Source organism: Mytilus californianus, unplaced genomic scaffold, assembly GCF_021869535.1.
Source record: "Mytilus californianus isolate M0D057914Y unplaced genomic scaffold, xbMytCali1.0.p SCAF_5, whole genome shotgun sequence".
In the NCBI taxonomy this organism is placed as follows: Eukaryota; Metazoa; Mollusca; class Bivalvia; order Mytilida; family Mytilidae; genus Mytilus; species Mytilus californianus.
Genome location: NW_026262701.1, coordinates 69,307,316 through 69,331,797, shown reverse-complemented (window position 1 = coordinate 69,331,797; position 24,482 = coordinate 69,307,316). Strand labels below are relative to the sequence as shown.

General features: G+C 31.8%; 1 protein-coding gene across 3 annotated transcripts in view; it reads left to right on the top strand.

Annotated features, from left to right (window-relative positions):
- LOC127701257 (piezo-type mechanosensitive ion channel component 1-like) overlaps positions 1–24,482 on the top strand; it is a 128,180-nt gene that overhangs the window by 87,015 nt on the left and 16,683 nt on the right. For all 3 annotated transcript variants that reach the window (XM_052205077.1, XM_052205076.1, XM_052205075.1), the window contains 14 exons: positions 4,837–4,970; positions 6,405–6,473; positions 7,223–7,277; positions 9,785–9,945; positions 10,383–10,406; positions 13,171–13,256; positions 14,893–14,955; positions 15,277–15,532; positions 16,025–16,201; positions 17,525–17,623; positions 18,263–18,375; positions 18,989–19,142; positions 20,097–20,144; positions 22,257–22,423. In XM_052205077.1, the coding sequence (XP_052061037.1) occupies positions 4,837–4,970; positions 6,405–6,473; positions 7,223–7,277; positions 9,785–9,945; positions 10,383–10,406; positions 13,171–13,256; positions 14,893–14,955; positions 15,277–15,532; positions 16,025–16,201; positions 17,525–17,623; positions 18,263–18,375; positions 18,989–19,142; positions 20,097–20,144; positions 22,257–22,423 (1,606 nt within the window). The remainder of the gene's footprint in view (positions 1–4,836; positions 4,971–6,404; positions 6,474–7,222; positions 7,278–9,784; positions 9,946–10,382; positions 10,407–13,170; positions 13,257–14,892; positions 14,956–15,276; positions 15,533–16,024; positions 16,202–17,524; positions 17,624–18,262; positions 18,376–18,988; positions 19,143–20,096; positions 20,145–22,256; positions 22,424–24,482) is intronic.

Below are 24,482 nucleotides of genomic sequence, written 5' to 3'. Positions count from 1 at the left end.
TCAATTGTACAGTATTGCGCAATAGCAAGAAATATTTAATTGCACAGTATTGTGCAAAAGAAGATACTTCGTATAAATTGCTTATTTCTTGACCAATTTCAATGGGGTTTTATTCTTGAATTCTTCGGGTTCTTTAATATGCTGAATCTAACTGTGTATTTAGTTTTTGGATTTTGGGTCCCGTTTTTAAATTGGTCCACATTGAGGTCCAAAGGGTCCAAAATTAAACTTTGTTTGATTTCATCAAAAATTGAATTATTGGGGTTCTTTGTTATGCCGAATCTAACCATGTAGTTAGATTCTTAATTTTTGGTTCCGTTTTCAAATTGGTCTACATTAAGGTCCAAAGGGTCCAATTTTGGAAACTTAGTTTGATTTTAACAAAAATTGAATTCTTAGGGTTCTTTGATATGCTGAATCTAAACATGTATTTAGATTTTTGATTATGGGCCCAGTTTTCAAGTTGGTCCAAATCGGGGTCCAAAATTAAACTTTGTTTGATTTCAACAAAAATTGAATACATGGGTTTCTTTGATATGCTGAATCTAACCATGTATTTAGATTTTTGATTTTTGGGCCCCGTTATCAAATTTGTCCACATTGCGGTCAAAAGGGTCCAAAATTAAACTTTGTTTGATTTCATCAAAAATTGAATTCTAGGGGTTCTTTGATATGCTGAATCTAACCATGTATTTAGATTTTGGATATTGGACCATAATAGGTGAATGTCCAATTTAAAATTTTTAAGTTCTTAGACCACATTCATTCTGTGTCAGAAACCTATGCTGTGTCAAATATTTAATCACAATCAAAATGCAAAGCTGTATCAAGCTTGAATGTTGTGTCCATACTTGCCCCAACTGTTCAGGGTTCGACCTCTGCGGTCGTATCAAGCTGCGCCCTGCGGAGCATTTTATTTTCTTTTAAAATTTTCCATTTTAAGTTGGTTATTTCTGATTATTTATATTTAAAAGCAAATAATAATGATATGGTAGGAGATACACACCAAACAGGATGTGTAAATTATTATATAATAAGTATTGTGCAATAGCAAGAAATTTTCAATTGCACAGTATTGCACAATAGCAAGAAATCTTCAATTGCACAGAATTGCGCAATAGCAAGAAATCTTCAATTGCACAGTATTGCGCAATAGCAAGAAATATCCAATAGCACAATATTGCGCAATAGCAAGAAATTGTCAATTGTACAGTATTGCGCAATAGCAAGATATATTCAATTGCACAGTATTGTGCAAAAGAAGATACTTCCTATAAATTGCTTATTTCTTGATCAATTTCAATGGGGTTTTATTCTTGAATTCTTGGGGTTCTTTAATATGCTGAATCTAACCGTGTATTAAGTTTTTGGATTTTGGGCCCCATTTTTAAATTGGTCCACATTGAGGTCCAAAGGACCAAAATTTAACTTTGTTTGATTTCATCAAAAATTGAATTATTGGGGTTCTTTGATATGCCGAATCTAACCGTGTATTTAGATTCTTAATTTTTGGTTCCGTTTTCAAATTGGCCTACATAAACGTCCAAAGGGTCCAAAATTAAACTTAGTTTGATTTTAACAAAAATTGAATTTTTAGGGTTCTTTGATATGCTGAATCTAAACATGTATTTAGATTTTTGATTATGGGCCCAGTTTTCAAGTTGGTCCAAATCGGGGTCCAAAATTAAACTTTGTTTGATTTCAACAAAAATTGAATATATGGGGTTCTTTGATATGCTGAATCTAACAATGTATTTAGATTTTTGATTTTTGGGCCCCGTTATCAACTTTGTCCACATTGAGATCAAAAGGGTCCAAAATTAAACTTTGTTTGATTTCATCAAAAATTGAATTCTTGGGGTTCTTTGATATGCTGAATCTAACCATGTATTTAGATTTTGGATATTGGACCATAATAGGTGAATGTCCAATTTAAAATTTTTAAGTTCTTAGACCACATTCATTCTGTGTCAGAAACCTATGCTGTGTCAAATATTTAATCACAATCCAAATTCAGAGCTGTATCAAGCTTGAATGTTGTGTCCATACTTGCCCCAACTGTTCAGGGTTCGACCTCTGCGGTCGTATCAAGCTGCGCCCTGCGGAGCATTTTATTACTATGATAATGGGCCATATGTATCCTATTTATTGAATTTTGTTCAATTGATACTGAGTATAGATTTTAAATAACAGTTCGTTCAGTTTATGGTTTGAATAATCACTGATTTATAGTAACACAATTATATTTTTCCTTTTTAAGAAACTACCAACTAAATATCTAGCACTAAAAAGAACTTTTTTTTTTTCAAAAAGGAAAAAAGGTATCATATATCATTTAAAATTCAATTAAATAACTAATCTGCTTATCATGTTTATGAAATTCATTGTTTCTCATTAGAAAGATATATAAATTTTTCAGAATTAAGCAACTTTAATAAATAAATTGAAACAATGAATTTACATGGAAATATATACATTTAGCAAGGAGATAAGTAAGTAAATTGTATTTAAAGTCGGCATATATGTACACAATAACAGAGAAAACATGACACCTGCTGTTCGGTGTGAGCCAAGGCTCCGTGTTGAAGGCTGTACTTTGACCTGTAATGGTTTACTTTTACAAATTGTGACTTGGATGGAGAGTTGTCTCATTGGCACTCATACCACATCTTCTTATATCTATGACACCGACTATCATATAAAAATCATGCAGCTTCATGCAAATACTAATAAATAAAAATTTTAAAAAGCATGCAAATATAATGAAAGCAAATTATTTTTGATTTCTGAACCTCCGGGGCCAATGCTCATGTAGCAAACATCTCTATGTGCATTGAATGGGGGAACCAGCTATCACTGAAATCTCATAAAATACTAACAAACTAAAACGAATAAATAAATAAATTAATTAAGCACTGGCATTTAATAGCAGCTATATATAATAATGCATAATATAGCAAAAGGCCAGAAATAAAAAGGAAGACATTTAGTTATTATCATAAGAATACGGATTTTGGTCATAGCTGATCCTCTTCCAATGAATCACGCCCCTGATCTGTAGTTCGAACAAATATTTCAATGGCGGACAATGAAAAATTTACAAAAATAAACAATGTTTTACAAGCTATTTGGAAAAGAATATGATGCTTTTAATGCAATAAATGGATGAAACATTAACTAAAGACAATTTTCATCACGTTCTAATGAAGTAAAACTTTATTTTGCGGGAAATTCAGAATGTTTTGATGTACGCTCTCGAGTAACAAGTACTGGAAGTGAAAGAAAATATTTCATTTAAAGTTGTCTGATTGAAATAACATACAACCTATCTACAGTCAATGCTTTCACCTCTTTTCGAAAGAAATAAATTGTTTTTGAATTTCTTTACTTAAAAATGAAAAATTGCTTTTTCATTGACTTAGTAAAAATTGAAAATCGAAAGGGACTGAAAGCAACTATTGTGAACACCAGGGGGACTAAATATTGCTTTTGAAGGTCGGTCAAAGCTAAGTAAAGGATGGGAAAACGACTTCTTTGCCCCAGTTGCCTGCTAGCGTGAGCCCTGAAAATATTACATATTTTCTGTTTGGTTCTTACAATGCTTTTACAGAGACATTTCATGGTTTCTGTTTTATTAAAGGCATCATTTTGGCAGACATGTAGCTATATATATATATATACTGGGAGTTTTATCAAGACACCCATACATCTAGTTCATCTATTATTGCCCCAAAAAAGAAATCTTGTCTGGTTGTCTCGATACAGGTATTTTATCATCATGCAGATTATTAAGCCCTTCTTCCTTATTACTTTTAGTCCATAGATTTGGGAAGTATTTTACTACTTATGTATATATGATGTGTTTTATGATGTCAGTTTAATGAGATCAAATTGAAGTAGTACATACAAAGTATAACAGGAATTACCTAAAACTTCCCATGATTCAACAGACCATTATTACCACCAACACCTGACGAACCTGAAAATAGACTTACCAAAAAAGAAAAAAAAACAACAACAAGCAGCAATTTTTAATGTGTGATGGCAATTTCAGGCCATTTTGGAGCTAAGAACCATAATCATATAGCATGTACAGGATTTTTAAGCTCACCTGGACCAGATGATTCATTTTGGTAGCTTTCTTTTAACGTCTGAATAAAAGTTTTCAAAACATGTTTTAGCTGTTATTTGAAGACATAGATAGGCTTATCAGATTTGGTTAAAGTAGGCCTTTTTTAGGAAACATTCTGACTAAATTACATCTAGCAGTATGATTATTACATCTAGCAGTATAAGAGTCACTCAAAAGTTTTTTTGAGGCCTTGTCGGTCAAGTGATCAAAGTAGTTCATCAATTGTATCACTAGCCTGTCAGCACTAAGGTTGTGAGTTCAAACTGCACACACTATGCAGGTGTGTTTGACTACAATCTTAATTGACTATGATTGCCATTTCCCTGTGGAAGGTCAAGGTTCTCTTTAGGCACTCTCGATTCCTCCACCAATGAAAACTGACTGCCACTTTTATATTCATTAGTGTTGAAAGTGGTGTTCAACACCAACTATTAATCAATCTATGATACTTTAAGGCAAGGGTTGTGTCATTTCTACTGTGTAAGTCAAACTTTATAATATGTACAACTTTGTGATTTTATTTTATTTGTTCATATTTAATAACACTATAATCTTTTTAAAAAAAAAGGTGATTTAAAAACAGAAGTATTAATCTTTTAAATGAATAAAATAGATTCAATAATTTATTCTGCATATTGAAGACAATATGAAAATCAATATTTGAGGTCACGCCTAAGATTTTACTTTTGGCTATATGATTTCAGCAATCAGATCTGGTGATTACTATTTGTTTGATGAGGAAAGTGAATCAGAAGAGGAAACTGGAGGCAAAAAGGTCAAAGACAGTATAACTATAGGTCAAGATGAAGAAGAAGATGATACACCAAATCCGTTACAGGTAAATAATTTAAAAAAGAAAATAGAGTAAAAGTTTGAAAATGGACATATTTTTTGCTGTTTTCAACTTACTAAATAGGGGACAAATAGTTCTTTGCAACGTCTACATGTCCATCAGACAGAGTTCACCTGACCTCAACCTCATTTCATGGATCAGTTGTCAAGGTTAAAGTTATGTTTATGTAAAGATTAGGTCCGTTTCTCGGATACTATGAGCAGTAGGTCAACTATATGTGGTGTATGAAATCATTGAAAGAGGTGAATGTCAGTCTGGCAGGTTTCATCTAACCTTGACCTTATTTTCATGGTACATTGGTTAATGTTAAGTTTTTGTGTTTTGGTCTGTTTTTCAAGTACTAATTGCAATATGTCATTTATATTTGGTGTATGGAATGATTGTCAGGTGTACATGTCTGGCTGGCTGGTATCATCTGACCTTGACCTCATTTTCATGGTTCATTGGTCAATGTTAAGTTTTTGTGTTAAACTTAAGGTAGATTAACTGTATACTGCCATCTTGGATTGTAAAGTAGCAGTTCACATTAGGTGTACTACTACTAGGTTTTTTTTTTTAACGACCTTGACTACCCATGAGGGTTTTGGACGGTCAGTAATAGTTCTTTGCTTAAATCTGCAAATTTTGAGACCGATTGGCAATTAATGGGTTAGACTGTTCATTGGAACTAAGAAAAATAAGTCATTTATTGAATTATTCAGACTGATTTATCAAACATCTAACATTTGTGTTTGTTCGAATCAAATTATCAACTTAGCCATTCAAGGGAAAATAACTCAAATAGTAAAATTTTTATAAAGGAATGATAGAGAAATTTTCAAATTTTTACTTGTAGCAAGAATACAAGGTCGGTGACACTATTTTTTCTTTTTATTTTCTCAAAGCATATTTTGAAACCTATCTTCTCATGTTTTATTTTAAAATTCTATCTCATAGATTTCTTTTTACTCCCAAAAAAGTGTTTTTCCAAGATCAATCTATGCAAATTTGAGCAATTTTGCATGACCTGTAGCTTGAAAAATAGCACGGTGACCCATACTTTTTATATATTTTTGAAAAAAGCATGGAAAATCTACATTTTAGCAAAGTATAAGAAAATTCTATCTGTGGAAATATATACCAATGATCCACCTTAAAACAATGCAAGTGAATGTCAGAGGAAATTAATGTAAGGTATATTTTCCCCACAGTATGTTCATAAATAGTTGTTTGTCATGATAAAAACAACTTTTTTTTATAAAAATTGATGGAGACATTCTTACAAAAAGATGCATTGAGAAATCGAGTAAAAAGTGCTTGAGAGACATTGAAATGGACATATTTGTGTTAAAATATAGCCAAACTTTTCACGTATTATACTATGATTAGATTATGTAAAAATTCAAATGTTTAATGTGGAAAAATGGATTTTTGTTGCAGCTGATATCAACCGCAATACATTCTGGACCTGATGCAGCTATAGATCAAGCTGAAGATGCTGCAGATAAGGTCAGTTTAATGAGATGGAATTATTATCTGTTATAGCAAGCTTAGATGCATCATATGATATTTATGCCCCACAACTTAGCGGTGGGGGCAAAAAGTGTTACAGATGTCTCTCCTGTCATTTTGAAATAAAACAATTTTCTCTTTTTTCCTGTATCAGTGACATATTAATCTGATTTTGGTACAATATTGTATAATGATATCTTATGGATCAAGTTTGCATTTAGTTCTGTCTGGCAAGCAATAAGGGCATAGGTGTTTTTCTAACATTTTTGTTTGTTTTGGAGAAAAGTGGAAAGTGGATGTAAGGAAGGATATAATAAGTTGAGAGGAAGATTCTAGCAATTGGGGATGAAAATGAAAATAAATTTACCGAAATTCCTTCGTTTCAAGTCACCTTCCATCAATAAAGTGCCTTGAAAGACAGTATTTCTCCTTATTTTTTATACTGATGAATGCTATAACACAAAACCTCTCTTTATGTACTACTTTTGTAAAATCAATTGTCTGAGAACTAGTACAAAAATAAGGAGACGAGGTATGATTGCCAATGAGACAACTATCCACCAAAGTTCAAATAAAGTAGGCATTTTTAGATGGCCTTAGTTAAAAGAAAGTAGTAATAGATTTGACTGTATGTAATAACTAACTTGACTTTTGATATTTTATCAATATTTCATCAGAAACAATAGTAAATGTACATGGATTAGTGTATACTTTTGTTAGTAATTTTTATTTAAACTTCAATTTAGGACAAAGATAAAGAGACCAAGGATAAGGAGCAAGGGGTTGAAGATGAAGAAGAAGGTTTGTAATGTTGGGAGTTTTGCAAGTGCAATGATCTGGTGGGAAATTTATAAATTTTATGGGTCTGAAGTGTTTTTCTGGATTTACTTTCATCAGCAATGCTCAGAGCCAAGGGTCTTAAGTACAGAAACAGGTGAAAAGAAGGTGTTTCTTCGGAAATTCCATCGTTAGGAGAGCCATAAAATCTGTGTAAACATTTTCTGTTTAATTAATGAGAAATGTATTATGATGAGGCCACTTTTTATGGTAAAATTAGTATTCTTGCAAAGTATATTAAATCTATTCAATTAAATACTTCCGAGGTCTCTCAGGTGGCACCAATAATAATATATTTGAATTTACCTTGCATTTATATAAGGAAAAACGGACATAAGTTTGGCTTAATTTTATGTTTTCCAATTGATAGTTAAATGGACAACAGCCTTACAAGAGAAGTTGTTTTCCCACAAGATGTCTTGTACTTAGAATTAGATGTTAGATATATTTTTGAATAAAGTCGTTGCTAAAATTTTTACAAAAAAATTATAGATAAAATCCATTTTTTGTCAAATATGTTGATTATTTCATGTTTATGACGTCAAACTGATAATGCACACAAATGGCATTTCTGTACAGAAGTGACCAGTGATCTGATCCATTATCAATAAAATTGATATAATTTTGAAAGGTTTGAAATTCTTTTATAATACTCTTTTTGCAGTCTCAGAGAGTAAGTAATGGATCTTTTGATACCTCCTTTTTAACAATGAATTTATCTTGATAAGATTTGAAGCAGTAGGTTGGATAAGAATCAATAAGCCCCTATTTCTAGCTGAAATTTTATATTAGGATGTAATGGCCAGTATCACGATGATTCATAGCTAATATAATGACTAGATAGGAATTAAGTATTTTGACTATATCAGCGATATATTAATGATGTCAAATTTCGCATAAATTTCAATATTCCACAAAATTCAAGCAAAATAGGCCATTTTCAATTGTTTCATTTGACAGTAAGCATACAAACATGTGTCAACAAAACAAGATGATTTGACATTATGTTAGCTTTATAAATGTATTTACTAACATGAATATTAAGTTTGTTAAATCCTGCTCTCTGTTTCTTAGGCCTTAATGTAGTTGAAATCCAAAGAATTTTATAAATCACTGTAATCCCTCTTTTTCACCAATTTTTGATGTAAATATCAAAGCTTTGAAAGAAAATCTTGACAAAACAATCATTCTTTTTCACTTTATCACTTATATATGTATCAGCTTGACACTCTTCACCTTTAAATAATGGATTTAATGTTGGGGGGACCATATAGGATCCTAACTACCTACTCCTTTAAATGTAATCACAACTAGTCATGCAAGCACCACAATTACTGCACATCCAAAGTTTTCTAATTCTTTTTATGCCCCTGCTGGAGCGGTTGGGGCATTAAGTTTTACCCTTCTCCGTCTGTACGTACGTACGTACGTCCCAACATTGGTTTCCGTTCTCTAACTTGAGTTTGCCTCAACCAAATGTTATGACACTTATACACAATGCTTATTACCACAAAACACAGATGCAGTTTGAATTTTTAACCGTTCTAGACTTATGCCCTTTATAAATGGAAAAATTGCTAAATTTTTAGTTTCCGTTCTCTAACTTAAGTTTGCCTCAACCAAATGTTATGAAACTTATCCACATTGCTTGTTACCACAAAACACAGGTCAAGTTTGAACTTTGGTGGCGTCACTTTAACCGTTCTAGAGTTATGCCCCTTTATAAATGGAAAAATTGCAGCATTTTTATTTTCTTCTAAATATCAAGTAATTTTTAAAATTGGAGTTGTCTTCCTTTTTCCATGACTATAGTTGAATCATCTACAGTCAATGCTTTATACAATGCAATGTTTAATTTTGACTTCCACTGATAAAACACAGATCAAGTTGAATTTGGGTAGTGTCACTTTAACCATTATTGAGTTATGCCCCTTTATAAATCGAAAGATTGCAAAATTTTTCCCTTATGGTCATTGAATCTGCTTGTCCTGAATATTGTTTCTATTGCAAAATACCAAAATTGGATCACTCCTTGGCAACATTTTGGTGGTCAAAACTTGACTACAACTTTTTGAGAACTCTGCACATCCTAGTCTTACTGCCTTGTTTGATAAGATTTAGAGTGTAATTTGTTTTGTCATCAATCGGTTATTTACAGATCAGTTTGCTACACAATTGTAATTGTAATTGTTCTATAGATAACCACTTTTTAATAGTTTTGTTGAGAATAACAATGGAAAGAGACTACCAGTACATGCTATGCAATCTGTGACATGCACTTGAATGTTCCTTTTTAGAAATTCATTTGAACCTCTTCAATCTGGAAGCACAATCTTAGTTGCCAGATGAAATTAAGAACATTTTTAGCTGAAAAACTTAAAGTGTTAACTAAAATTTGCAATTCTCTAGTTATTGGTTTAGAATTCACATATATGTTTGGTGTAATCTTAAATTGACTGATTTTATTTTAGATATCATTGACAAAACTGGAACAGTTCTGAAGTTCATACAAAAGCTATTGGAAAGTCTGTTTGATTCAATCATAGAAGTGTGTAATGGTATTTCTAAGAACTACAGAATGGTTGCTGACCAGTTGGAAGATGAGATGAACAAGGAAAGACAAGGAATAAGAGTAAGATGGGAAATTTATTTTTATCTTCTTTAAGATTTGGAGAAAGAAAGAATTTAACATTTTCTGTTTTTTACGCTTGTAACTATTTTAACAAAAAGGGTATTATATGGAAATTATATATTACAATTTATCCCTTGGAGCTTATTTAATATAGATTTAATGTTTGAACAGAAATAAAGATTAACAAATCATATTTGATCGCTTTCTCTGATAGTGTAGTTTCATTTATTGAAAAAATTGCGTAATATACAGCACTGGATATATAAGACTTGTCATAGTATTAATGTTTTGAAGAATAAAATGGGCAGTTAAGTTGCCTACCAAGTTGTTTTAATCAAATGCAAAATGTACCAGAATTTTTATCAAGTACAAGGTCATTATTAATGGAATGTTAAGTCTCGATCACTAAATTGTTTTAATTGCACATTTTGTTACAGCGATCTCTAAAGTTACATCATGAGGTAAAGTTTGCCATTTCAAATTTTGTGTTCTTTTCTAAGTTTGCTTTAATGTTTGATGTCATTGTAGTTAAAATGCCGTCTGCTCACTAAACTAATAATGATGATCACAATTTAAAAATATGGTATCTGGTTTGTTTGTCAGACTGTAGGAAGGAAGAAAGCAGAACATTTACTGAAAAAAAAAGAAAAATTTTTGGGCATTGAAATTTGCTAGTACTAGAATTATCAACATGATAGTCCATTAAAGCCATTCTCTGTGACTAAAATTCTATTTTTGTAAGAAAAAAATATAGGATGAAATTTTCTGCTTTTCTGAATTCAAATTTTTAAGTAAAGTCTCCCTTGACCTTCTCATGGAAGAAAAGAAAAGACCAATTACTATGGATTCACTATTATTTGTTGGATACCAATTTTTGTGTGTATATGTTAACCATAAATATAAATGTTCAATGAGGTACTGATTTTCTCTATGCTTATTAGCAGACTTTGGCAAAACCACAAAATCAAATATCCATGAAAATTTGGTATTCACAAAAAAAAATTAATCCACAGTAATACTCCTCTGGTGGATTAGTACCTTATTTAACCTCAAAGAAAATATTATATACCTGTAAAATGCTATTTTAGACAAAACTGATATCCTTGATAAAATGGTCATGCACAATAGGGAATAGAGGACTTTTAGAGGTGTGTCCTGTTCGTGGAAATAGAAGCAATGTCTTTTTTTTTTTGCACCATCAGTATTTTTTTATGCAAATTAACCAACAACAAGGATGTCTTATGAAAATGAATATGCCACTAACATTGTATACATAATGAAAATGAATATGTCTAGGATAGCTATACCTTGTGTAAGGGACTTGTTGTGGCTGTGGACATCAGAGGGCAGTGCATATAGAAAAACATGGAAATGACAGGCCCAGACTTGGCATTGCAAAACTTTGTTTGGAAATCATTATATATCTGTTTTCAAGTAGATAACTAATACTTGATTCAAACTACAGTTTTAGTGACTTACTCTTAACAAGCTTTATTTTACTGCTATACTGTGAACTCATTATTATTCGTGGGATATCAATTTCGTGGGTATAAGTGAACCAAGAATTTTAATGTTCAGCGAAGTACAAATTTTCTATAGGCTAATATGAAAACTTTGACAAAACCGCAAAATCAAATATACATAAAAATACATTTTTCCCTCAATCCACGAAAAATTGGTACCCATGAAAATAAATAAAACCACAGTAGGTAATTGATGAATAAAGCAATAATTATGGAGAAAAAATTCATAAGAAATGGAATGTTATATGGTTTATCTGCTTCACAATTGATCAGTGGAGGCAGAAATTTATGACCCCAAGGATAAGTTGTCAATTTCCATGTCATCGAACTGGACTGTCCTCTTAAGATCCCATGCCCCATACAAGTCCCCAAAACAGGCCATCAGACATTAGAGCAATATCAGAGTAGGTCTTGGATAACACATAAATTGTGAGTAGCTATGTGCTGTAGAAATTTATGGAATGACATGTCATGATGCATAATGAAAAGGTGAAGACGACAAAAAACTCTGCTTTTTAGCAAATCAAATTTCTTTTTTTTTTCTCTTTTTTTTTTGCTAATTTTTTCGATGTGTTTATCTTACTTGCAAAGAGAGAAGTTATTGAAATATATTTTATGATTTTACAGATGCTGTATAAATAGTATTTTTCTTGAGTATATGAATAGGGTGGGAAAAGTATATTGGTAACTATAGAAAAAGAATAAGAATTTTGTAAAATTATTGTTGGTAGGGAAATAAAAATATTGATGAAATAAGTGAGTGATTTTTGTTCAGTAGTTTGACCCCTTGAATAATACTACTTATACAGTTTCATTAAATTGAATCATCTGAAGTTACCTTTAGAAATGGCTTTAATTAATACTTTTAATGCTGATGCAATTTAGGATCTTTTGCAGCAATTCATGGCACCAAAATGGTTGTATGGCTTTCTAGTGATATTTTTTTTATGCCCCTGCCACCAAACAGCCTTAAAGTGTTACCCATGTCAATCCTGTCGTTCCTTTATTCTGTCCATTCCTGCTTCCATTGAAATCAAGCAGATTTTATTTCTTTTGTTTTCCTACAGGTATTTATCTGATTATTGGTATATAAGTGTATAAATATGACTTACCATACAAGTTTGCGATTCATTCCTGTTGACTGACCTGGAAGAATTACAGCCCATTGATTTTGAAACTTCTATGAAAATTGTCCTACCTGAGACTATTTTTGGTTATGTCTGTAGAACTAGAGCTGAGTTATTGGGTCACACTAACATTGTTTTAGTTGACCAATGCTTTTTGCGACAAGGCTGCTGGCGGGGGCATTAGAAACATATAGACACATCTAGTTCTATATCAAATTTTGCACTTTGAAATATTTGAAAACAAAACAAATGTGAAAAACTGGTTACAAGGGAGTAGGGACATTTTTTATTTCTTTAAGCTTTTTTCTTTATGTTGAACTTAACTTTAACGCTGACTTTTTGCCATAATATGTGAGTTTTTTTCATTCTTTGCTTACCGGTATACCATTTTGAATTCTATGAACACAACTGCATGTTTTAAAATATATTCAGATTGATTTATGCAAAGTAAGATTGTAATAGGTAAATGTGAAGATTTAAAGTTTGAAATGTATTCTGTATTTAAAAGTACATAACTTGATTTTTTAGAATTTGTGAAAAGTGGTAAACAATGAGTTTCTTTTGTTTTTTGACAGTCAGAACACAAAGCTTTAGATATGAAGGACCAGTCTATTGAATTAGAAGGTCCAATCGAGGGATCAGCTGAGGATGGACAACCTACGTAAGATACATGATAAGCAAAACCATTGTTATTTTTTGTTCATACACAGACTGTTGCTAATTTTATCTCCCAAGTTTTAGTATTTATTTAGTTGCGCTGGGACATTGAAATGCCTGGCATCCGTCCGGTCTTATTAGCACTCTCACATGTACAATTCTTGGCAGATTTTTATAAAACTTATATGATAGGTTTATATCAGCCATGTTTTGGGACAAGTTCGAAAATCAGTGCTGATGAACTATTTTTAAAAGAGTTATGCCCCTTGGAAACATTAATTATATGGAAAATTGCATCATTAGCGCTCTCATGTGTACAATTCTTGCCAGATTTTTATGAAACTTATATTGTAGGTTTATATCAGGTTTATATATATGTTCGAAAATCTGTGCTGATCAATTATTTTTAAAAAAAGAGTTATGACTCTCGGAAATATTAATTCTATGGAAAATTGCCTTGTGAGTGCTCTCATGTGTACAATTCTTGCCAGATTTTTATGAAATTTATGTTATAGGTTTATATCATCAATGTCTTGGATAGTTTTGAAAATCTTTGCAGATCAATTATTTTAAAAAGAGCTGAAATCACATTGAATTTGCTCTGAAGCATTCATTTCTCTTAGATATTTATAAACATCTTAAAGGAAAAAAAAAGTGTATTTTTTAATTATTGCCCTTGTACTTTGGATAGATAAAATATGTGCAATGCGGGGGACATTGGAACTCTGTTCTTTTATTAAGTAACAAATGCTACTTTGAGAGAGATTATCAGTTGTATGCTGCACAAAAAAGATATTTTAATATTTCATCAATAACTCAAAATATTTTTCCTGTAAGTGCTCAAGTGAAAATTGCCTTTTTAGAATTCTGTAGATATTATTGTAGACTTGCATGCGTTAGAATTAATCATTGGAATTTCGAGGCCTGATTCTTTGTTTATTGAAAGATGTAAGAAATCAAAGTCCATAATAAAGTATTACTTTCCATATCATAAAAGTTCTCATGAATATGCATGAAATAAATGCCTGTGGATGTTAAGCAAACAACAATTGATCAATGGTAACATTACAGCCAGTTTTAAACATGGAGAATCATGATTTTACTGTATTTTTCCCCCATGACAAAGTATTGAGGGTATATAAGAATCACTCTGTCTCATAATGTCTTCTGTTCAATAAGAGTGTTTTTTTGTTGTTGTTCGTTTCCCCTAATTTTAATGAGCACCCAACAGCAACTTTACTTACTGCTGTTTTACTATGGTAACGGTGAACAATTTTCAATTATATTTTAGAAATGCTTTCAAGGAGACAACTTCAAGTCATACAGCTAATATTATGAATACCTGAAACCATGAACGTATTTCCAAAACGTGGCTTTTTGTCCTTGCACATGTTAAATTAATTTAGGTCAGGCAAACTGTGCATAGAAATTTGAACAGGCCACACAAAGTCAGGGGGTAACAGTCCAGTAAGGAAAGTGATAATGCTACCTAATATCAGTTTGTTTTAACAGAGAATGGGTCTTATGGAAAATAAGGATCTTATACAACTTGAAAATTATTACAATGTACTATTTTCCTTTTTTCCTTTGACTGCACATACAGGAATTTGATTTTATTGTCTGATCTTTTATATTTATAGAAGTACTGATCTTGTAGAAATACAGATCTCATCTGCTGATGAAGATGTCAAGAAGATACCCAGGTAATCTAAATAATCTTTACTGTTTATACCTAACATGAGTATGACCTAGAATTAGAATTGTTGTAACTGTCATGTTTATATGATAGATAATAGTCTGACATTTAAACTTTCATTTTCAAGAGAGAATTTCAATGTTATTAGAGTTTATAATATTAATTGTTCAATATTATTACAAACTTTTGAATGAATTTTGAAAGAAACAAGATAAAAAAGTTTAACCAATAGAAAATTTATTGCAGTTTTTATAATATTTATTTATCCTAAGTCTTTCTTTCAGTCATACTATGTAATTTGAATTTCATCATTTCCTTGTAATTTCAGTGATGATTCTCTGGATGGAAAGAAACAGGATAAGTTTGAACAGAGTAAATCCAAGGTTTACCTCCTCCTGGAAGCTTTGTATTACCTCCTCATCTCACGAACAGAACTTATCTGTTATTTCCTGATGATACTGGACCAGATTGTCTATGCCAGCTTGTTGTCTTTGCCACTTCCATTGATGGTCTTCCTCTGGGGCATGCTGTCAGTGCCACGCCCATCGAAGAGCTTTTGGATTACTGCAATAACTTACACAGAGGTATTGTTATGTTCAGGAAAAATTACACTAAAATCAAAGAAATATGATTCGTTTTGTTGTTTACTGCCTTAAAAAAAGGGGGGAATTTTACATTAAGTGCTAACACCCGTATTTGCTGTATTTTTAAGAAAAATCCTACATTGACATTGGAAAAATTTTCACACCCATTCAACTATTTAGTTAAAACTGTTTATTTCTTTCATTCACTTTTGCTTGTATTAATATCGTAGATGTTAGATATGAAAAAAGATGAATAATTTAGTAATGAAAACTGCTGGCAATTTATCAAATAGTGATTCCCATGTTTGCTGATAAGAGCTAACTTATAACTAAGACTGCAATTAGTTTTTTAATAACATCTAGATATTTTTAGTGAACATTTGGTCTAATATCATGAATATAATAGCAGTGGGGATACATTTTCAACAACGCTGATGCGGCATAGATCAAACATCAATCAATCATTTTTAACAAACAACCATATTATTTCAGGCTATAATTGTGGTGAAGTATCTGTTCCAATTTGGTTTCTGGCCTTGGAACAAAGACCAGACCAATTTAGAACCATTTTATCCACCGAGGATTATTGGAATAGAGCAGATTGATGGATACGCTACTGTGGATCTTATACTGCTGTTAGCCTTGTTTATACATAGATCTATACTCAAGGTATGCATTTCAAGTAGCCATTATTTTATATCCTTCTTTTGCAGGGAGTAAGTTGAGGCAGTAACTTTTTCCATTTGTTTGTTTTTTTATGCCACACCTAGGGGCATTACAATTTTTGGTCTGTGCGTCCATTTGTTCGTCTGTCCATCTGTCCCGCTTCAGGTTAAAGTTTTTGGTCAAGGTAGTTTTTGATGAAGTTGAAGTCCAATCAACTTGAAACTTAGTACACATGTTCCCTTTGATATGATCTTTCTAATTTTAATGTCAAATTAGAGTTTTGACCCCAATTTCACGGTCCACTGAACATAGAAAATGATAATGTGAGTTGGGCATCCGTGTACTATTGTCACATTCTTGTTTTGCATGTTCTTTCATCAAACATCTCGATGAATTGATTTCAGAAGAACTTTCAAAGTCTTGATAGCATTACATTTTATTTATTTTCTTGCTGAAAGGGGTTTCATATGCACCCCTAGAATTTTTGGGTATTATGTTTTCTTGTATGTGTCCATCCATAAGTCCATCCTGTACCAGGGTTCAAGCTTTTGGTTAAGGTAGTATTAAATGAAATTGTGGTCAAATCAACTTGAAACTGTGTACCCATGTTCATTATGACATGAACTTTTTAAATTAAGTACAGTTATGATCCTGCTTTCATGGTTCACTGAACATAGGACATATACTGTAAGTGGGGCATGGTGTCCTATGGACACATATTCTTATTTTACCAATGTGTAAGAGAGGCAAAAGATACCAATGGGACATTCAAACTCATAAGTCGCAAACAAACTGTCAACGCCATGGCAAATAATGAATAACGACCAAAAGACAAACAACATTATACAAAACACAACATAGAAAATTTGAAGACTGAGCAACACGAACCCCACCAAAAACTCAGTGTCATCTCAGATGGACAGTGGATTTGACCATTTGATCAGTTATGATATATTGAAGGTATGGTTGGCGAAGCTGTATACAGATCTAAGAGGTATTGGGAAGCAATAATTAATGTCTAATGTTTTCCTTCACAATTCTTGATTTAATACAGAGATATATTAGTAGAGAATTGATATGTAGGAAAGATGTTCAAATTGTTTGAGGAGATTGTAATGTCTTACAGAATAATAACTACCATACTAATTATTAAGTACATTGTTTTCAGAGCAATTATAGGAGTGGAAAACTTAAGATATATATTTAGTTAGGCCTTTTCAAAAAGGTGAACAACTATAATACTGTACTACTAAAATCAGGCAATTGGTTTATATATGATTTCTGGTAGACAAAATCTTAATTTTACATTTTCCACCCTATTAACAGAGATATGGCTTATGGAAGGATGCAGAGGAGATAAATTCTGACTTTGATAAAGTGGAGAAAGAGATATCACCACATGGGTCTCCTGTACCTAAAAGGGAGGTAAGCCTAAAATAATTATTAAACTTAATTTGAAATAATAGACACATTGGTGGCCTTAGGCTGTTGTCTGCTCTTTGGTCGGGTTGTTGTCTCTTTGACATATTCCCCATTTCCATTCTCAATTTTGTACATGATACCTGTATGATACTTTATATGTTTTAAACCTTTTATAGATAGAACAGTTTGTTTTAAGGAGTAAACATGTAAATCTTTACATATTCCTATCAAATGCCAGTTTTAACTTTTGCTTCAATTTTAATAATCAATTTAATTGTAAGAGACCTTATTTCGGTAGCATTGTTATGGCATAGCCTTTAGAAATCATTTACTAAGGCTCGACTTTGAAAATGCATTGACAGTTTAGTAAATTCTTTGATATAATCCAACCTTAGAATCTTTATTGGATTGCTGTTGTCCATTCAAGCTATTAAACACAGTATTTGTTTATTTTATATATGAAATTTATCTACATATATTTGTTTCTTATGGTTTGATATAATGTGACGTTTTCAGTTTTTCTCTAGCTGTCCTGTTTATGAGAAAAACTGGAATTTTTCTACTTTTTTACGTGGTATATTTGTCATTATGATTCTTGTACAACCACAAATATGATTTATTTTACTGGTTTATCTTTATTAGGATACTGACTTAGTTGTGTCTGGTAGTACTGTACAGAGCTCTGGAGCACACAGTAGTATAGAGGAGAGTCTAGAGGATCCAAACACCAAGAAGAAAAAGGCAGAAATGTCTATGTATGTATATTATCAAACACAAATAAATTTTTAAAAAATCGACCTTTTTTTTCGTATCAATTAAAACATCAAAATTTATTAAGTATATACAAATAAAGACAAATATTCTGTATTCTACCAGAAATAAAACAAAATTTGGCCATGAGGGCCTCTGAAGGATACTGCTAGATCATCAACAAAACTGTATTCATTTAATTTCATGGAAAAAATCTGTGTTTTCGTTGATACTTGATTTTGTGTTTTTAACAAATTCTTTCAACAGAAACTTTAGCTATGTAATATGTGGTTCACCATTTGTGGAGTGATATTACTGTAAATTCAGAAATTATTGGGAGATTTTTATTAATGCGAATAATGTGACCTGCTGATTATCGCAATAACAAGAACTCGCATTCTGATATCTGTTACATATATCTGTATGCAGAAGTTCCTGAAATCGCAATAATTAATCTTGCATTTATGTCTTTTCTTCAAAAATTGCAATAATAAATGCACGCAATAATTTCTGAGTTTACAGTACTTGAAAAATATTGAAAATCTCATATAATGTCCAGTATATATAGATACTGTATATTTTTATTGCAATAATAATATGAATATTTAATTTTTATAGGTTAGGCAAGTTGGTGAACCCTTTCAAGGATTTTTATAACCAGGTGACCAATCCAGATTACAATGCTACAACAGATGTATATGCCTCCATGTTTTTCTGTGATTTTATTAACTTCTTCATAGTAGTGTTTGGTTACACAGCATTTGGACCTCAGGTTAGTATTGTATTATATTAGAGATTAATTCAGAATTTTCTCAGACTACCACAGATTCTCTAGAGAAGCAGCATATTTTGTAAGCCTTATCCAATTTGCCGTTTTAGAATCTAATGCATTCTGGGAAATATTTTCAAAAGTGTACACCAAAGCGTCGTGATTGGTTAAAAACGTCCTAAACAATTGAAATGCAACCAATGACGTGACGTTATTTTCATTTTGGAGTATGAACAATAAAAATTACCCATAGTCCTTTAGGTTTTGAAACGGCCAATTAAATCGGACTTGGAAGTGTAGGAAGAGACTTCCAAAATTCCCCCGCAACCAGCATACTTTTCTTTGATTAATTATAACCCTGCCCCAAAATGTGATGGTATTCTGGTTTACATGAGTCTATTCTTCTGTCTGTATGTCCAATAAAATTTTGGTAGTGCCATTTTATTTTTCAATGTGCATTCCTATAACCGTAAAAAAACAGTTCTTAGATACTGTGGATTTTTTTTTTTTAACTTTTTTTGAATCTATTATGGTTTTAGAAAATTTTGCTGCTTTTAGAATGGTTCATTTTATAGTTTGCTTATAGAAAGAAATTAAAAAGATGCATTTCATTGAAGAATTTAATTTCAGCTTTCCTTTTGCTTATGAAAAACCGTGAAAAGTAAAATTTGTGGTGTCAGAATCAAAAGCATTGTGTGTGATGATATCCAAAGAATACACCATAACCCTGTAATTGGTTAACAACATAAAAAATTGCTATGCCACAAATCACATTACATTATTCACATTTTGGTTATACAAACAATAAACTCTTTTTAAATGGGGTATTGTGCAATGATCATTATACAAATACAAAAATACAATCTGATTAAGAAATGTACATGATGATAGAATATAATAGTACTGGCATAAGTATTGAATTTCTTTAACGGTCGAATTTTTGCCTTTTATTTTCAGCAATCAGTTGGAACTGGAGATGTCTCATCCTACATTCAAGAAGACAAAGTAAGTATACGTTGGTTGTAATAAACATGTGATACTATTAATAGATATGTAGGTTCTATTCACCTGAAAGATTTTCAGTTAATATCAAACAATAGGCCACCAGAAGATGCTAAATTGCAAAATCAGTAAAACATGAGAAGCAATATAAAAAGATAGGTTAGTATCAGGTTACATACAGATTACCAGTATTTTCTAATAAATTGGTAAGCATCACCTGTTTGCCATCCAATTGACAACTGCTTTGTAGACAGGATATCTAATTTGAAAAGATTTTATTAACAGTAGCTACAAATGTGCATGTGTGGGTAAAAATAGTGCAGCCAAAAGACTTTTGTAGACATCGATTTCTTTACTTAATTGCATAAAAAAAAACATTACAGTCAAGATCAGTAACATTCAAGACAGTCATTCTTAGGCCTGAGAACACAGTTATTTCGTAGTGCATTTCTGCTTGACAATAAATGAAAAAACTTTAAATCGCACCTGCACTTTCTCAATAATATTTTTACATTGTGGTGTACTACTTATGGGACAAATTATATCAAAATTATAGAAAACTTCATCAGCTCTAACTCAAAATATGGACAATTTTATGTTAAGGGGTCTTGAATTCTTTGTACAGCTTCTGGCATACTAATTAGTCCCCTACTGACGAAGTCGAAGGGGACTTTAGGTTTGCACTCTGTCTGTCTGTCTGTCTGTCCATCCGTTAGTCCGGCAAATCAGTTTTCCACACTTTTTTTCTTTATGCTTGGAGATATTGATTTGATATTTGGTATATATTTTTATCATGACAAGTTACAGATCAAGTTCAAATTTTGTTCTGGTATGATGATTCTGTGCAGAGTTATGGTCCATGGACTTAGTAAATTCACTCAAATATTCAGTTTTCCACACTTTTTTTCTTCATGCTTGAAGATATTGATTTGATTATTGGTATATAGTGTTATCATGACAAGTTACAGATCAAATTTGAATTTTGTTCTGGTATGATGATTTTGTGCAGCGTTATGGTCCTTGGACTTAGAAAATTCACCTAATTAATCAGTTTTCCACCCTTTTTTGGTCATGCTGGAAGATATTGATTTGATAATTGGTATGTAGTTTTATAATGACAATTAACAGATCAAGTACAAATTATTTTCTGGTCTGATGATTTTGTGCAGAGTTATGGTCCTTGGACTTTGAAAATTCACTCAAATAATCAGTTTCCACACATTTTTTCATCATGCTTGAAGATATTGACTTGATATTTGTTATATAGTTTACACCATGACAAGTTATAGATCAAGTTAGCATTTTGTTCCAGTATAATGAAATTTTAACTGGTAGGGGACTCTCAGAATGCTTGTTTTTAACCTTATTCAACTGGACCAAATCACTACTTTACTTAAAAATTCATTACCCAAATTATTTTACAGTGTAATTTCATCCCCCTATACTTACTATTTGAGGCATAAAACATGAAGAAATGAATTTGGAAGGGGTATGAAAAAAAAAGTAATACACTGTCCACACTAGGGACTGTATTTGTAGACAACCAAAATCAAAGGACGATAACTGTGATCCCATGACCATTTATAAATCAGACTTTTCCAGACGGTTTTTGAAACTGTGGTCCTGAATTAAAGGATTGACTATATTTCAAGACTTTGCCTTATGTCCCAAACACAGGTTCCAACTGTTCAGTCACATTGGTTACTTGTTGATAAATTTGAACTGTTTTTGCCCCAGATGACTTGCTAAATCAGGTATTTTTAGGCAGACTGCTATGAAATTTCAGAACTGCTTCCTGAATTTTATATCTTAAGTGTAGATAAGGAACCAGTTTCAGTGGTTGTCGTTTGTTGATGTGGTTCTTAAGTGTTTCTCGTTTCTTGTTTTTTATATAGATTAGACCGTTGGTTTTCCTGTTTGAATTGCTTTACACTTATCATTTTGGGGCCCTTTATAGCTTGCTGTTCGATGTAGGCCAAGGCTCCGTGTTGAAGGCTGTACTTTGACCTATAATTATTTACTTTTTACACATTGTGACTTGGATGGAGAGTTGTCTCATTGGCACTCATACCACATCTTCTTATTTCTATTTACCATGATATGATATCTTTGCAGGTTCCTATACCCTTCCTGATCATGTTGGTAGTACAGTTTATCCTGATCATTATAGACCGAGCCCTGTATCTAAGGAAGAATGTCCTAGGAAAGTTTATCTTCCAAATTGTACTGGTTATACTGTTACATGTATGGATGTTCTTTGTTTTACCTGAAGTCACTAAAAGGTAAGTTTTCTACTGAATTCACTTAAACGAGGAAAACGAATGGTTTTAACTGAATTTACCAAAATCCTCAAAAGAAGTGGGTTGGTTGAATTTATATAAAGTCACAAAAAAAAGGTTTGAACTGAGTTTACAAAAACGTAACGCGTTGCGGGGGACATGGAAATACTGGGCGTCCGTCCATCCGTGTGTCTGTCCGTCCGGTCTTGTTAGCGCTCTCACAGGTACAATTCTTGCCAGATTTTTATAAAACTTACACTATGGGTTAATATCAGCAATATCTTGGACAAGTTCTAAAATAATGGCTGATTGACTTTTTTAAAAGAGTTATGCCCCTTGGAAATATTAAATTTATGGAAAATGGTCTCATTATCACTCTCACGGGTACAATTCATGCCAGATTTTTATAAAACTTATACCATAGGTTAATATCAGCAATATCTAGGACAAGTTTTATAATGGTGGACGATCGACTTTTTTAAAAAGAGTTATGCCCCTTGGAAATATAAAATATGTGCAATGCGAAGGACATTGAAACTCTGTTTTTTTATTCATTTCTTGACTGAGGTGATTTTTCATCAATATAAAGAATTTTAATGTAATTAATTGACCGCTGTTCAATGATAAAAATCCATCGTGACATATACATTTTTTCCTTTTCAGTCTCTATAACTTTAAAAATGTTTAAGACTGTGTCAATGTGAACTAACTAACCACAAATATAAGTTGAAATTATTCACGTAATGATTGCAACTCATTAAAATCACAAGTAAATATACTGTTTTATTAGTTATGTGAGGTCATAATTGATATAATTGAAATTGTAGCTGAACATATTTATTTCAGCAATAAATCATAGTTTCCAGCTTAGGCAGATTTTTTAGTAGTCTCAACTTGTTCCATGATATATAAATATTAGTAAATGAAAGGCTTTTCATATAACTGTATTTTTGTCTTCAGAATTTAAAGATATCTCTTTAGCAACAGTGTAAATGAATAAAGGCTATCATCAGAAATATTATATAATTTATCAAAGAAATCTGTTGCTGCATTTTTCCTGGATTATTTATAAATAAGAATGTATTTGTAATGTTTGATTATCTCCCCTACAGCATTGAAGCCTTTTTTTCTAAAAAGTGGTTGAAATGGATAGAGAGGATACACATCAAGTATAAGTCTTGTTGCCCTTTTCTTTAGATTAACAATTCTATAATGATCACCAGCACATTAGTTACACCAAATTGCACACGATGAATTTGTAAAGTAGAAAGTTAGGGGAAAAGGGGGTTATAGAGTATAGGAACCACTGTCTGTACATCTGTCTGTCTGCAAATGTTGTCTGGTTCTGAACTTTAAAATGCTTTGAAGGATTTAAATGATGCTTGATACTATTGTTGCCCACCACCAAGGGGTGTGACCAGAATAAAAAAAGGAGAGTGTCGGTCTGCAAGGTCACAAACTTTCCTGGTAGTTCAAATTGACATCTCAATATTAGAAAATACAAAGCCATATCCAACTCAGTACTGGTGAATGTCTTGAATGATATCGCTACCCAGTCAGTGTGGGATTTTCTCACTGTGTTGAAGACCCATTGGTGGCCTTGGGCTGTTTTCTGCTCTTTAGTCGGGTTGTGTTGTCTCCTTGACACATTCTCATTTCCATTCTCAATTTTAATACTTTGCATATAAAGATGAATACAAGGGTGGAGGTATCTTTTTGTAAGATTTTCACACAGAACCTCTATTACTTACATAATTCAAAAAGTTTTATTTTTCGGAGAAACAGATCAATCCTGTGAGCACCCTTGATCAATTCTATTTGTGCATGATTTACAAGGACTCCTTAAATTTCTTAAAAGATTACTATACAACTGTTTCATTTATCATTATAAATGAATTTCACCTTGTATGGACTATTTTCATGTTCCTATTGTCATCCATCTTGTTTAATCACAGTCATTACCTATGACAAAACCAGTGCACCTATCTTGATTTTTATGAGAACAATTATTGATTTAACAGAAATTTGTATGAAAGAATTATCAGCATACAAATCAGTTTGA